We start from the raw sequence: 16,362 nt of genomic DNA, 5'->3' as shown, positions 1-16,362 counted from the left end.
GAATTGCAGTGACTTGAAATCGTAAACAAAGGCTAGGTATTCTTTTTGATATGATTTTTTGACCTCAAAACACAAGGACCTTTTAAAGTCAGTGAACCGGTCATTCCCACAGGACTTTGTGCACTGTATCTCTTGTTCTGTTACATTCTTTTGCATTGTGAAGACCATATCATTTTAATCTTCGTTATTGGATTGAAATGGGAGAAAGACTATTATAAGAAAGGATTGTGGAAGAGGGCGGCCTATCTCAAGATGAGACGTGAAGGTTCAATTGGGGCGATTGAGAGTTATAGGGTAGCCAGGAAGGACCTGAAGAGAGAGCTAAGAGCAGCAAGGAGGGGACATGAAAGGTCCTTAGTCGGTAGGATTAGGGAAAACCCTAAGGCTTTCTATAGGTATGTTAGGAATAAAAGAATGACTAGGGTAGGAATAGGTCCAGTCAAGGATAGTAGTGGGAAGTTGTGTGTGGAGGCGGAAGAGATTGGGGAGACACTGAATGAATACTTTTCTTCAGTATTTACTCAGGAACAGGGCATTGTCGTCGATGTGAATACTGAGTCACAAATAAGTAGAATGGATGGCTTTGAGGTATGTAGAGAAGAGGTGTTGGAAATCCTGGAAAAGGTGAAAATAGATAAGTCCCCTGGGCCTGATGGCATTTATCCTAGGATTCTCTGGGAAGCAAGGGAGGAGATTGCAGAGCCATTGGCCTTGATTTTTATGTCCTCTTTGTCTACAGGAGTAGTGCCAGAAGACTGGAGGATAGCAAATGTGGTTCCCTTGTTCAAAAAGGGGAGTAGGGATAACCCTAGTAACTATAGGCCGGTGAGTCTCACTTCTGTTGTGGGCAAAGTCTTAGAGAGAATTGTAAGGGATAGGATTTATGCACATCTGGATAGGAATAATGTGATCAAGGATAGTCAGCATGGTTTTGTGAAGGGCAGGTCGTGCCTCACAAACCTTATTGAATTCTTTGAAAAGGTGACGAAGGAGGTTGATGAGGGGAAAGCGGTAGATGTGGTGTATATATGGATTTTAGTAAGGCATTTGATAAGGTTCCCCATGGTAGGCTACTGCAGAAAATACGGAGATATGGCATTGAGGGTGAGTTGGAGGTTTGGATTAGGAATTGGCTGGATGGAAGAAGACAGAGGGTAGTAGTTGATGGCAAAGTTTCTTCATGGAGTGCCGTCACTAGAGGTGTTCCGCAAGGATCTGTTTTGGGACCATTGCTGTTTGTCATTTTTATAAATGACCTGGAAGAGGGGTTAGAAGGTTGGGTGAGCAAGTTTGCGGATGATACGAAAGTCGGAGGAGTTGTTGACAGTGAGGAAGGATGTGGCAGGTTACAGCAGGATATAGAGAAGCTGCAGAGCTGGGCAGAAAGGTGGCAAATGGAATTCAATGTAGCTAAGTGTGAGGTGATTCACTTTGGGAAGAATAACAAAAAGATGGGGTACTGGGCTAATGGTCGGATACTTGGTAGTGTGGATGAGCAGAGGGATCTTGGTGTCCATGTACACAGATCTCTGAAAGTTGCCACCCAGGTAAATAGTGCGGTGAGGAAGGCATATGGCGTACTGGCTTTTATTGGTAGAGGAATTGAGTTCCGGAGTCCTGAGGTCATGATGCAGTTGTATAAGACTCTGGTGTGGCCACATCTGGAATATTGTGTGCAGTTTTGGTCGCCATACTATAAGAAGGATGTGGAGGCACTGGAATGGGTGCAGAGGAGGTTTACCAGGATGTTGCCTGGTATGGAAGGAAGATCGTATGAGGAAAGACTGAGACACTTAGGGCTGTTTTCATTAGAGAAAAGAAGGTTTAGGGGTGACTTGATTGAGGTGTACAAGATGATTAGGGGGTTAGATAGGGTTGACAGTGTGAACCTTTTCCCGCGTATGGAGTCGGGTATTACAAGGGGGCATAGCTTTAAATTAAGGGGGGGTAGATATAGGACTGAAGTTAGGGGTAGGTTCTTCACTCAGCGAGTCGTAAGTTCATGGAATGCCCTGCCAGTAGCAGTGGTGGACTCTCCCTCTTTATGGGCATTTAAGTGGGCATTGGATAGGTATATGGAGGATAGTGGGTTAGTATAGGTTAGGTGGGCTTGGATCGGCGCAACATCGAGGGCCAAAGGGCCTGTACTGCGCTGTATTCTTCTATGTTCTATGAGTATTGCACTTTTTAAAAATACCGGATCCTCATTGTACATGTTGTTTACATGGCTGTTTCTTCAAGCAGTGGGGGAGTTTACTACGAATGAGTTGGGGCAAGGAGTGTTTATGAAGGGTGATTCAGTGAGAAACAAACAGTTGATTGGCCTGTGGAGTGGGGGTAACCAGTTGTCAATGACAAAAAAGTTCTGCCTGCCAACAACTGTGATTGGCATTCAGGCAGCAGAACAGCTTGTGGGTGTGAATGTTATTCAGAAGCCATTGAATGTCTGACAGTAAGGAGCTGTCCTTTTCAAGCCTGAAGAAAGTCAGTTTATTTCTACACAACAGTTGCTGAAAGCAGCCAGGCTTTTAACCAATAAATAAGAAATTTTATGAATGGAACCAGTCGCTGTGAAAATGCCTGAACAAGGAAGTTCAACTCCAAACAAGCCAAAAGGATGATCTCAATGAACCATGTGGACACGGACCATTGAACTGCTTCCCAGTCTTTCCCTCTGCCAATAGTACCATTTTTTTGTGTCTATTTATGTCTATGTGTGTGTAAGTGGAGTTTAATAAATGAGTTAGAGGTTTAACTTGTAGAGTTAAATATTAATAGCTCACAACTGTTCTTCTATAGTTAGAATTTATTTATTTGTCGTAGAAAGTAATTCTCATTGAGTACAGAAAACCTGGTCTGTGCTTTCTGTCAACCTGATAAACTGGGGAGTCTTGAGTACTTCTATAAAATTTTCAAAATTTGTGATGGTGCTGTGAATAGTAGAGCATAATTTCCAGTGAGGCAATAATTTCCCCGCCCCTCCAAATTCCCCGCCCCTCCAACCGCCACCAGGACAGAACCCCACTGGTCCTCACCTACCACCCCACCAATCTCCATGTACAGCGCATCATCCGCCGTCATTTCCGCTACCTCCAAACGGACCCCACCACCAAGGATATATTTCCCTCCCCTCCCCTATCAGCATTCCGTAAAGACCACTCCCTCCGTGACTCCCTCGTCAGATCCACACCCCCCACCAACCCAATCTCCACTCCCGGCACCTTCCCCTGCAACCGCAGGAGGTGCAAGACTTGCGCCCACATCTCCCCCCTCACCTCCCTCCAAGGCCCCAAAGGAAACTTCCATATCCGCCACAGATTCACCTGCACCTCCACACATATCATCTATTGCATCCTCTGCACCCGATGTGGCCTCCTCTATATTGGGGAGACAGGCCGGCTACTTGCGGAGCGTTTCAGAGAACACCTCTGGGACACCCGGACCAACCAACCCAACCACCCTGTAGCTCAACATTTCAATTCCCCCTCCCACTCCACCAAGGATATGCAGGTCTTTGGACTCCTCCATCGTCAGACCACAACAAAACGACGGTTGGAGGAAGAACGCCTCATCTTCCGGCTAGGAACCCTCCAACCACAAGGGATGAACTCGGATTTCACCAGTTTCCTCATTTCCCCTCCCCCCACCCTGTCTCAGTCAAATCCATCAAATTCAGCACCGCCTTCCTAACCTGAGATCTTCTTCCCGACCTCTTCGCCCCCACCCCAGTCTGACCTATCACCCTCACCTTGACCTCTTTCCACCTATCACATTTCCGACGCCCCTCCCCCAAGTCCCTCCTCCCTACCTTTTATCTTAGCCTGCTGGACAAACTTTCCTCATTCCTGAAGAAGGGCTTATGCCCAAAACGTCGATTCTCCTGTTCCCTGGATGCTGCCTGACCTGCTGCGCTTTTCCAGCAACACATTTCCAGCTCTGATCTCCAGCATCTGCAGACCTCACTTTCTCCTCAATAATTTCCAGTGAGGCAAAGCAGCATAAATACCTGCTGAATTGAGTTTCCTGCCTCTCTCAAACACTGTCTTTGCACCTACTTGTTCCTGGTCTCTGTGTCCCTTTCTCAACTCCTTACTGTATCTTCCTCTCAAATTTGTCTTGTGCAGTACCATTTTGCATTCTTGTGCTTTCTCTTCCACTCTAACCCACTCCGCGCCCAAGTTTTTAGTGTGATTTCTTCAGGTGCTTTGAGTGTTTGTGGAAGTAATCATGTAATCAATGTGACACCAATACTATTGTCAGCACCAAGCTTTTTCCTGAGGAGAGAATCTTGCTAGTTACTTTCAACCAGTCATTTCAGATGTGCAAATGTGAATTACTGTCAATGGTCAATTTGGGTTGGGTTAATTGTAGATATGATTTCTCAGCTTCACTCTACAGTGCATCAAATGCCTGTCCCTGGCTTGTCAAGTATCTGACTGGTTCTTAATTTGATAGAGATTCCCTAAAACAGGGTAATGAGGACTGTTGCTAGCTCCCCAGCTAGAGGGTAAGACTCTCTTCTCCATTAAATATTGCCCCAGTGGTGGGATTCTGTAAATACCTTTATTTCAAAATAGTCTGTTACAGTTTTTACAAGGAGATACCGTTTCTCAAGTGAAGTTTGTGTAAGGATCTCATAGATTTTAAAGAACAGGTTTACGATTTTGTTACTTAGAGTGCACAGAAAAGATTGCACCCTTAGTTTTTATTGCATCCTCAACTGTATCAATTAAGCCCTGTTGAATATCTCAAGAAGAATATCTATTTACTAAGTATGTAAGTTAGTTCGCTGAGGTGGAACGTTTGTTTTCAGATGTTTCATCACCATAATAGATAAGGTCATCAGTGAGAGTCTCTGGTGAAGCGCTGGTGGTATATCCCGCCTCTCTATTTATAGGTCATAGTTTCTTAAGGTGGGTGATATCATTTCTGGGTTTTTTTCAAGGGAACGTTGTTGTGTTTATTGATGGAGTTCTTGTGCATGTCTAAGAATTCTTGTGCATGTCTTTCTTTTCACCTGTCCTAGGACATGTGTGTTGTCCCAATCAAAGTGGTGCCCTTCTTTGCCTGTATGTATAGAAACTAATGATAGTGGGTCATGTCTTTTGGTGGCCAGTTGATGTTCATGTATCCTGGGATTCTAACAAGAACCCCATCAATAAACGCATTGACTTAGATCCCATTTACGTTCCCTTGAAAAAAAGAGCTGAAAATCACATCACCCACCTTAAGAAACCAAGACCTATAAACAGAGAGGCGGGAAATATCACCAGAGCTTCACCGGAGACTCTCACTGCTCATATTACCTAGTATGGTGACGAAACATTGAAAACAAACCTTTCAGCTCAATAAGTTAACTTACATACTTACCATCAACCTGAGCTACAAATCTTCTCAAAAATCGCTAATATCTATTTACTGTTACATAGTCTATCATTGCTACCAGAAAACCCTTTAGAACTTCAGATTTATTAACTGATCCAACCATATATTTTGTACACTAAGAAACAAAGAATATTTTACAGGTCCTGCAGTAGATTTAATTTGTTGTGGAACTTTTATTTACACCAATTGCTGTTATAATTTTCCATTGGATACTACATTTTGTCTCACATTCATAGTTGCTGTATAATTTTATGATCTTTTTGTCATCTATTGTGCTTATACTTACATCTCCAAGGAAGCAATATAAGAATTAGTGGGATGCCCACTAAAAAGGGCTAGGCAGGTAGATCAGGCCTTCCTGTCTGTGGGCCACTCAAGGCCATTAGTGACAACTTTAATGGCCACTTAAGGGCCGCCTCTTAATATCAATATGTAGGGAGACTGCACAGTAAGATGAGCCAATATGTTTCTCTGTTTTGCAATTTATTTTTTGCTTGATTGCACTTACCATGGCCCTATTATTACAAAGTTCAAAGTGCTATCTCCAGGTGCAACCACAACTTGAAACGACAAAATGGGAAACTCTGCAGTGAGGTTGTTTAAAATGAATAGTTTTGAAGTTGCAAATGATTTTCCTGACATACAAAACACACAAAGCTGCACCTGTTAAGTATCCTCTGGAGTTGATATTCAGCATGTTCACATCATAATGGTCAAAAACCTTAAGTTATTATTTGGCTGAAATAATAGATTTCATCCCTCCCTGTTTGCCAAATATATCGAAATCAAGTGACAACTTTGTTTACCACAGAGTCCATAGCCAAATTATTTGGGTTGAAATATAAAATTTTCTGTCCTACAATAAGACTTGAGGACCTCAAATTTATTTTTAAAAATTGTATTGTCTTTGGAATCATTCAATCACCATTGCTTTTCGTCAGCTCATGTTTCAAGCATTGTGATGTCTTGCAGTGTAGGTCTGAGCCTTCAATAAAAAAAAGTGACAATTCATACATTTGCATCTTCTTAAAATAACTTTCATTTTAAAATGTTTGTACAGGCAAATCGAGATGGTGTAATAAGTCGTGCGCCAGACCAGAGAGAGGACCGCAACATCAGCTTCCAGAATGCCACTGCCTTGTATGATCTCTTGAGCATAACTATGGGCAGAAGGAAGCAGTATGAAATGCTCTCAGAAGTAAGCAATTAAAGTTATTTTTGAATAGGGACATAAGTTGTGTATATCAGTTGACTCAACCTCACAAATTTAGCTGCAAACTATGCACAGATTGGAAAAAAATTAAACACATGAATCATAGAGTAGTCAGTAAAACATGAGACATCTATTGAAAATTTAGTTTTTATTTGTAATTGTGAAATAGAGTGTAATGAATTCAAACAGATGTACAGGAACATTAATGCTAAGCAGAAGATGTGATAATAGTGAGCAGAATGTTGGAACGATCATATTGGATTAAGAAAAATAGCTAATTTTAGGGTTGGACAAATTGTCTGATCTCATCGTCCTTCAAGTGATGCTCTTCCCAGATCCTATACATTCAGATCTCAAAACACATTTTGCAAAATATTTTTATTTTACTAAGGGTTTTATGCCTACATTTTAAATTTCCACCTACACTTTTTAAAAATCTTGTTTATATATCTGGAAATCTTTGTTAAATCAAAACAGCTCTGAAGCTGAAACAAAGACTGGAATGGCTGGAGGAATTCATCAAGTCTGGCAGCATCTGTGAAAAGAAAACAGTTAATTTCTCGGGTCCAGTGACCCTTCATTCTGATTTTCAGCATCTGCAATTCTTTGTTTTATTTTACTGCTCTGATGCTGCTCTTCTGCTTAGCTTTGAGTATTGTTCTTCGTGTATTGTGCATCTCCAGCAGCTTTTTAATATTGATTTCAGATCTAATTTTATTTAGGTTCATGTAATGTACAATCTTTCTTAACCAGTTTGCACTTTAGATTTCAGGAGATTAGTGTTTAGTATAAGCCACAGAAATCTGATGTCCATTTGGAATCTTAATTTAGTTCCTAACTTCCCAGCAATCAGTATGATGAAATGTCATTAGTCGTTAGTCCTAGTTAAACTGGGATAGTATTACCTACCAATGATTGGGTGAGGTTTGAAGTTTTCAAAATCTCCAAACCCAAGCCAAACTCACTCACTCCTAGATTTAACAGACGGAAGACTAAAAACAGCCATTCTGATTTGAAGATGTTGAGTTAAATGTTATTATGAGTTTGCTGCCCTCCTGTTTTACATCTGTCACACATATAGTCCTAGTGTTTGAATTTCCCATGCTTTGGGAACCTGGCAGGTAAAAGTAGATGAGAAAGGTTTTGAAAAAGCGTACCTTTACATCACTCCAGAAGAAACAGGAATTTACCTTCTTCCTTGCATTGGATGCCTCCACCTACTCTCTGTTGAATGCAACAGGCGATTCCCTACATAACCTCAGTCTTTATTAGAGTCCCCCTGACTGATAGGCAGCAAAACCTGGAAAACAGTCAGTGAACTCTGACAGTCAAGCTGACCTGAAGTAGGGGTCCTGATTGGGGGTTAAACATGGGGGTTATGGATCCAGTCTCCACATTATTATGAGACTATCCAGAATTCTGAGTTTGCCAACCAAAATTCTTACCCCATCTCCGCAAATTGGGGCCAATATGTGAGTGAAATGCCTTTTGCTTTTTTGTAATTCTTTTCTAATCTGATGGGGTATTCCTCTTCTCATGAAAGTTAATTCTCATTTTTACCTTAATCAGGAAATCTTTTTATCAGTTGAATGACTGAGTCCATATTACACTGTTACTGTCTTGCAGAGAAGAAGACAAAAGCAACATAAAGAGTCATTTTGTTCCACAGTTACTTCCTGAATGTCTAACAATAAAGTTATTAATTGGTATAATGTGTAAGATGCTCTGTGGGATAGTTCTCTTCCATTTACCAAGTATTACCATCTAGAATTATCTGTAAGGAAAATCACTTTGAGAGGATTGGTGCAGACAGCTGGAGTCCCTCTTAAATCAATATCACTTTGATGTATTTCTTCTGGGCTCAGAGACTGCAGAATTAAGAAACAAGGTGACTGACCTTGTAGAACCATTTTCTCAAATCATATTCATCTACCATTTACCATAATCCCATTCTTTTGTAAGGGCCTAGTGAGAGGTAGAAATTTGTGTAGACTTATTCGTTAGTTCTATTTCAAACACCCATTGCAATGGAACAGATAGAACATAGAACATAGAACATAGAACAATACAGCACAGAACAGGCCCTTCGGCCCACGATGTTGTGCTGAACATTCGTCCTAGCTTAAGCACCCATCCATGTACCTATCCAATTGCCGCTTAAAGGTCACCAATGATTCTGACTCTGCCACTCCCACAGGCAGCGCATTCCATGCCCCCACCACTCACTGGATAAAGAACCTACCCCTGACATCCCCCCTATACCTTCCACCCTTCACCTTAAATTTATGTCCCCTTGTAACACTCTGTTGTACCCGGGGAAAAAGTCTCTGACTGTCTACTCTATCTATTCCCCTAATCATCTTATAAACCTCTATCAAGTCACCCCTCATCCTTCACCTTTCCAATGAGAAAAGGCCTAGCCTATCCTAGTACGACCTATTCTCCATTCCAGGCAACATCCTGGTAAATCTCCTCTGCATCCTCTCCAAAGCTTCTACATCTTTCCTAAAGTGAGGCGACCAGAACTGCACACAGTACTCCAAATGTGGCCTTACCAAGGTCCTGTACAGCTGCAACATCACTTCATGACTCTTGAATTCGATCCCTCTGCTAATAAATGCTAATACACCATAGACCTTCTTACAAGCTCTATCCACCTGAGTGGCAACTTTCAAAGAGCTATGAACATAGACCCCAAGATCCCCCTGCTCCTCCACCTTACTAAGAACCCTACCGTTAACCCTGTATTCCGCATTCTTATTTGTCCTTCCAAAATGGACAACCTCACACTTGACAGGGTTGAACTCCATCTGCCACTCCTCAGCCCAGCTCAGCCCATATCTAAGTCCCTTTGCAGCTGACAACAGCCCTCCTCACTATCCACAACTCCACCAATCTTCGTATCGTCGGCAAATTTACTGACCCACCCTTCGACTCTCTCTTCCAAGTCATTAATAAAAATTACAAACAGCAGAGGACCCAGAACTGATCCCTGCGGAACTCCACTTGTAACTGGGCTCCAGGCTGAATATTTACCATCTACCACCACTCTCTGACTTCGACCGGTTAGCCAGTTCTCTATCCAACTGGCCAAATTTCCCACTATCCCATGCTTCCTGACTTTCCGCATAAGCCTACCATGGGGAACCTTATCAAATGCCTTACTAAAATCCATGTACACTACGTCCACTGCTCTACCCTCATCCACATGCTTGTTCACCTCCTCAAAGAATTCAGTAAGACTTGTAAGGCAAGACCAACCCCTCACAAATCCGTGCTGGCTGTCCCTAATCAAGCAGTGTCTTTCCAGATACTCATAAATCCTATCCCTCAGTACCCTTTCCATTATTTTGCCTACCACCGAAGTAAGACTAACTGGCCTGTAATTCCCGGGGTTATCCCTATTCCCTTTTTTGAACAGGGGCACAACATTCGCCACTCTCCAGTCCCCTGGTACCATCCCCATTGACAGTGAAGACGAAAAGATCATTGCCAACAGCTCTACAATTTCCTCTCTTGCTTCCCACATAATCCGAGGATATATCCCGTCAGGCCCAGGGGACTTGTCTATCCTCAAGTTTTTCAAAATGCCCAACACATCTTCCTTCCAAACAAGTATCTCCTCTAGCTTACCAGTCCATTTCATACTCTCCTCTTCAACAATATGGTCCCTCTCATTTGTAAATATTGAAGAAAAGTACTCATTCAAAACCTCTCCTATCTCTTCTGACTCAATACACAGTCTCCCACTACTGTCCTTGATCAGACCTACCCTCGTTCTCGTCATTCTCATGTTTCTCACATACGCATAAAAGGCCTTGGGGTTCTCCTTGATCCTACCCGCCAAAGATTTTTCATGCCCTCTCTTAGCTCTCCTAATCCCTTTCTTCAGCTCCCTCCTGGCTATCCTGTATCCCTACAACGCTCTGTCTAAACCTTGTTTCCTCAGCCTTATGTAAATCTCCTTCTTCCTCTTTACTAGATATTCAACCTCCCTCGTCAATCAAGGTTCCCTCACATGACCATTTCTTTCCTGCCTGACAGGTGCATACATAATCAAGGACACGTAGTATCTGTTCCTTGAAAACGTTCCACATTTCGATGACATCCTTCCCTGACAGCTCCCCCAGTTGTAAAACCTACCCTGTTGCATGCACCTATCTCTCTCCATAACCAAGGTGAAAGTCACAGAATTGTGTTCACCATCACCACAATGCTCACCCACTAACAAGCCCATCACTTGTCCTGGTTTGTTACCGAGTACCAAATCCAATATGGGCTCCCCTCTGGTCGGACAATCTACATACTGAGTTAGAAAAGCTTCCTGGACACACTGCACAAACACCGCCCCGTCCAATCAATATTTGGGAAGTTGAAATCGCCCATGACTACTACCCTGTGGCTTCTGCACCTTTCCAAAATCTGTTTCCCAATCTGTTTCTCCACATCTCTGCTGCTATTGGGGGGCCTATAGTAAACACCCAACAAGGTGACTGCTCCTTTCCTATTTCTGACTTCAGCCCATAGGCAGATCCCCCTCGAACTGCCTTTCTGCAGCCATTATACCATTTCTAATTAGCAACGCCAGACCCCCTCCTTTTTTACTACCCTCCCTAATCTTACTGAAACATCTGTAACCAGGAACCTCCAACAACCATTCCTGTCCCTCTTCTATCCACGATCTGAGCTTAAAACAAATTAGGAAGATGCGATATGGAGCTCTGTCTATTTATAAGATTATACCAACACTTGCAGATGTGTGGTATCCTGGAACATATCACCTAAGATCCAAGCCATATATGTTCGCATATAATTTATCACATAGAAACTTGTTGAAACTTTATTGCTGGAACAGCACAGCAGGTCAGGCAGCATCCAGGGAACAGGAGATTCGACGTTTCGGGCACAGGCCCTTCTTCAGGAACTGAAGAAGGGCCTGTGCCCGAAACGTCGAATCTCCTGTTCCCTGGATGCTGCCTGACCTGCTGTGCTGTTCCAGCAATAAAGTTTCAACTTTGATCTCCAGCATCTGCAGACCTCACTTTCTCCTCATCACATAGAAATTTCCCAACTACTCTTAGCTGAGAGACACAGCCAAAATATAGGGGGTTTGTTATTGATGAATACCCACTAAGCCTGGACTGAGTTGGTACAGACTCATTTCATTTAGTACTTTTATAACCAACAAGAGACAACAGGACAGTCAGTATGACTGTTTCCAGCTTTCAAAAGCGCAGGTTCATCGCTCCTTGAAAGTGGAGTTGCAGATAGATAGGATAGTGAAGAAGGTGTTTGGTATGCTTTCCTTTATTGGTCAGAGTATTGAGTACAGAAGTTGATAGGTAATGTTGCAGCTGTACAGGACATTGGTTAGGCCACTGTTGGAATATTGCATGCAATGCTGGTCTTCCTATCGGAAAGATGTTGTGAAACTTGAAAGGGTTCAGAAAAGATTTACAAGGATGTTGCCAGGTTTGGAGGATTTGAGCTATAGGGAGAGGCTAAATAGGCTGGGGCATGTTTTCCCTGGAGCATCGGAGGCTGAGGGGTGACCTTATAGAGGTTTACAAAATTATGAGGGGCATGAATAGGATAAATAGGCAAAGTCTTTTCCCTTGGGTCGGGGAGTCAAGAACTAGAGGGCATAGGTTTAAGGTGAGAGGGGAAAGATATAAAAGAGATTGAAGGGGCAACGTTTTCATGTAGAGGGTGGTGTATGGAATGAGCTGCCAGAGGAAGTGGTGGAGGCTGGTACAATTGCAACATTTAAGAGGCATTTGGATGAGTATATGAATAGGAAGGGTTTGGAGGGATATGGGCCGGGTGCTGGCAGGTGGGACTAGATTGGGTTGGGATATCTGGTTGGCATAGACGGGTTGGACCGAAGGGTCTGTTTGAATGCTGTACATCTCTGACTCTAAATACCTCACATCTTTTCCTTTCATGACACTTATGTTAGGTTTCAGAGATCAGTATGTCATGATGTCTTTTAGACACATATTCAAGATATCATCACTATTATAGCATGTGACCTGCAGGTGTTTTAAAACATCTTGGTACTCCATCATATCTCCGATCACTTGGAGCAAGACAGTTTACTGGAGCATGGTCCTGTGTTCTAACCTAGCAGCTTAATATGAGCACAAACACTTGTGTGCTTGAGAAATGTAAAATTTGTACATAACAATCAATGTAATGTTGCTTGGATTCCTCAACATTATAGTATGAATGCTCGGTTTCTTATGTAATGAGAGATGTCATAAGCGTTACTGCATCGGTAAAACATCCCACGACAATAAACTCCCATCATAGTTGCAGCAGTACCTATCTGTAAAAGACTGCAATATATTGCTAGATATTTGGAAAGCTGATTCAAATGGCATTGGACAGCATAAAACTTAGGAGAAAGTGAGGACTGCAGTTGGTGGAGATCAGAGTTGAAAAGTGTGGCACTGGAAAAGCACAGCAGGTCAGGCAGCATCTGAGGAGCAGGAGAGTTGATGTTTCGGGCATAAGCTCTTTATCAGAGCTGAGCTGCTCAGCCTTAAGCAGTGTGAGTTTCTGTGAGTAAAAGTAGTTGCACAGATCTATAGATGAGACACTGACCACCAGGAAAACAGAGCTAATGTTTTGGTTAGAGTGTACATTCTTTGAAGTCACAAGAAATTCTTAAGATTATTTTCATTAGGAAAATAGATAAAAGGGCTGAAGTACATTTTTGACCAGTTTCTAATTAGGGACCCTAATTAGCAGTTTTTAATTAGCTTAAGATATTAGAACCAGCATTTCTATGGCAAAATCATGGTTAGCAGAAACCTCATTATGGATTGGGTATCCAGTGAAAGTCTTGCAGACAACACATGCAGTTCTCGGAGGAAGTGAGGACTGAAGATGTTGGAGATCAGAGTCGAAAAGTGTGGTGCTGGAAAAGCACAGCAGATCAGGCAGCATCCGAGGAGCAGGAGAATCAACCTTTCGAGCATGAACTCTTCATCAGGAATAAGGGAGTGGCCCAAGGGGGCTAAGAGATAAATGGGAGGGAGGCTGGGGCCTGTGGGAAGGTAGCTGGGAATGTAATAGGTAAATGAAGGTGGGGGCGAAGGTGATAGGTCAGAGAGGAGGGTGGAGCGGATAGGTGGGAAGTAAGATAGACAGGTAGGACAGTTCAAGTGGGCGGTGCTGAGTTGGAAGGTTGGATCTGGGAAATGAGGAAACTGGTGAAATCGGCATTGATCCCATATGGTTGGAAGGTCCCAAGGTGAAAGATGAGGGGTTCTTCCTCCAGGTATCGGGTGGCTAGAATTTGATGGTGGAGGAGGGCCAGGGCTTGCATGTTCTTGGTGGAGTGGGAGGGGGAGTTAATATGTTCGGCCACAGGGTGGTGGGGTTTTTTAGTGCGTGTGTTCCAGAGATGTTCTCTGAAACAGAACAAATACAGTTCTGTTTTATAGATAAAGTGCTAGATGGCTTTGAGAAAAGAACTCCAAAAGTCTTGCTTTCGTTTGGCAAGGTGAGCTTTGCACAATTAGCACATCCAGTCTTTCGGTTGATGATCACAAAACAATCTGAAAGTTCTTGAAGATAAGTTCAAGGTAAGAACTAACTTCAGGATTAGAAAACGCCAACTGTCATATAGACAGCAACCTCCAGAATCTGTTGATCAGCTTGTTGCAAGATGCTGCAGTCAAGGGCTAGAGTGTGACTTCCTGAAGTGAAGCTCTCAAAGAGGCTAATTTGAGATTGTCATCATTGTCACACCAATTAAAACATTCTGAAGGATCTTTTGTACAAGAAAAGTGCCATACCTTTGACATATTTCTGGAGAAAGGACACCAGTATGAAGATGGTAGTGGCAGGCCAACAATAAGTACATGCGTTAAGTACAGTGAAGACAATTGCTATGATCAGCAAAGTACACCAAGATTACAAACTCTGTGTCAGATGTGGTTTGTTGCATCTATCCAAAAAGGACCTAACATTTCTTGATATTTGTAAAGTTGTATGGCACCAAGGGCATTGGGCACACGTATGCAGGAAATCTGGATCCGGAAGCCAAACTAGGACTTTGAGGAAGACACAGGCGACCAACAAGACTGCACAATGCCACAACACTGGCAGCAAGGAAAGTATTAAGGAAATTCAAAAATGCAAACACATCTGTGAGGGTCAAAGTTAACCAAGCGAAAGACAAATTTCAGACCTTGCCTAGCAACCGATTGTCTAACTATTCTGAGTATAGGGATTCTTCTTCAAAGTCAGGGAAGAATGAAAGAGATGATGATGATCAAGCAAGTAAAGAACCACCAAGACAATGCAATTGACGAGTGTAAGTTAGAATTACAAATGCAAATCATCGTTTTCAGCAATGATGAGTGTGATTGATCACCTAGGAAAGTTTATGTCATTGGTTATGCATTCTATGGAATCTTGTGCAGCTGTTAAGCCAGATCCTAGAACCACATCTCCACCCACACATTTGACAGGTATTTCTGGGAGTTGGAATTGGTCCATAGCATTGAGATCATTGGCATTCCTTTTCCATGTTTCCTCTTGCAACCAGATGTTCTTAAAGAATTGTGTCCTTTCCAACAGAGTTTACTCTGAATCTGGTTCTTCCAAACGAGGATCTCCCATGTGTTGCCATCCATGTTGCATTTCTTGAGGGAGATCTTCTGGAAGTCTTTGAAATCCTTCTGTTGTCCTCCTCTTGTTCAAGTGCCTTCTTTGAGCTGGGTGAAGAAGATTGGCTTTGCTCGTCAGAATTCAGGCATCATACACATGTGTACATGCAAATAGTTAGTTACCAGCAAAGGTTTCTAGAATGTGTAACCAGCCCTGATCCTATAAATCAGTCTTGATCATGGTGCTATATTGTGAAGGAACTGATGCTAGCTCAAGCTAATGTACGAAATGCCAATTCTGCATGGAGAGTGAATGAACACTCCTTTGATGATTATGGAGTGCTGTTATACAACAGCAACCAGCAAGGCAATAAATTAGTCAAATGAGTACAACAGAGAACAGCATGTACCTCACCAGACCAACTGTACCTCCTTTGGTATACAAACACTTTTAGGGCGAGTTGCTAAATCTGCAAACATTATGTCAAATTTTGAAATGTCATTAGAAATGTACAGCATGTAAACAGACCCTTCAGTCCAACTTGTCTATGCTGACCAGATATTCTAAATTAATCCAGTCCGATTTGTCAGCACTTGTCCCATATCCCTCTAAATCCTTCTTATTCACATCTGATGCCTTTTAAATGTTGTAATTGTATCAGCCTCCACCACTTCCTCTGGCAGCTCATTCCATACACGTACCACCCCTTGGGTGAAACAGTTGCTCCTTAGTCCTTTTTAAATCTTTCCCCATTCACCCTAAGCTTATGCCCTCTAGTTCTGGACTTCCCTAACCTAGGGAAAAGACCTTGTCTGTTTACACTATCCATGCCCCTTATGATTTTATAGACCTCTCTAAGGTTACCCCTCAATATCCGATACTCCAGGGAAAACAGCCAAAGCCTATTTCGCCTCTCCCTATAGCTCACACCTTCCAACTCTGGCAACATCCTTGTATATCTTTTCTGAACCCTTTCAAGTTTCACACTATTAATGTAATTAATGTAATTATCAAATTGACAACACATGCGTGTGTTGTCATTAAAAAAAGTATATGAATCAATTCAGGATAGATTTTTAGCTTTCAGCAAAAAAAGGATTTTGTGTTATGTTTCATGATGAATATGTCAGTATGTCTTTAAG

At 42.4% G+C, this 16,362-nt stretch overlaps 1 protein-coding gene across 2 annotated transcripts in view; it reads left to right on the top strand.

Annotated features, from left to right (window-relative positions):
• The window catches only part of LOC122552723 (tetratricopeptide repeat protein 7A-like), a 417,993-nt gene that overhangs the window by 98,654 nt on the left and 302,977 nt on the right, over window positions 1–16,362 (top strand). For both annotated transcript variants that reach the window (XM_087991260.1, XM_043695623.2), the window contains exon 9: window positions 6,446–6,583. In XM_087991260.1, coding sequence (XP_087847386.1) covers window positions 6,446–6,583 — 138 coding nt within the window. The remainder of the gene's footprint in view (window positions 1–6,445; window positions 6,584–16,362) is intronic.

This window comes from Chiloscyllium plagiosum, unplaced genomic scaffold, assembly GCF_037043375.1.
Source record: "Chiloscyllium plagiosum isolate Xiang-an unplaced genomic scaffold, Cpla_swu_hap1 HiC_scaffold_10, whole genome shotgun sequence".
Classification (NCBI taxonomy): Eukaryota; Metazoa; Chordata; class Chondrichthyes; order Orectolobiformes; family Hemiscylliidae; genus Chiloscyllium; species Chiloscyllium plagiosum.
The sequence above is the reverse complement of the archived record's forward strand: the minus strand, read 5'-3'. Positions and strand labels throughout refer to the sequence as shown.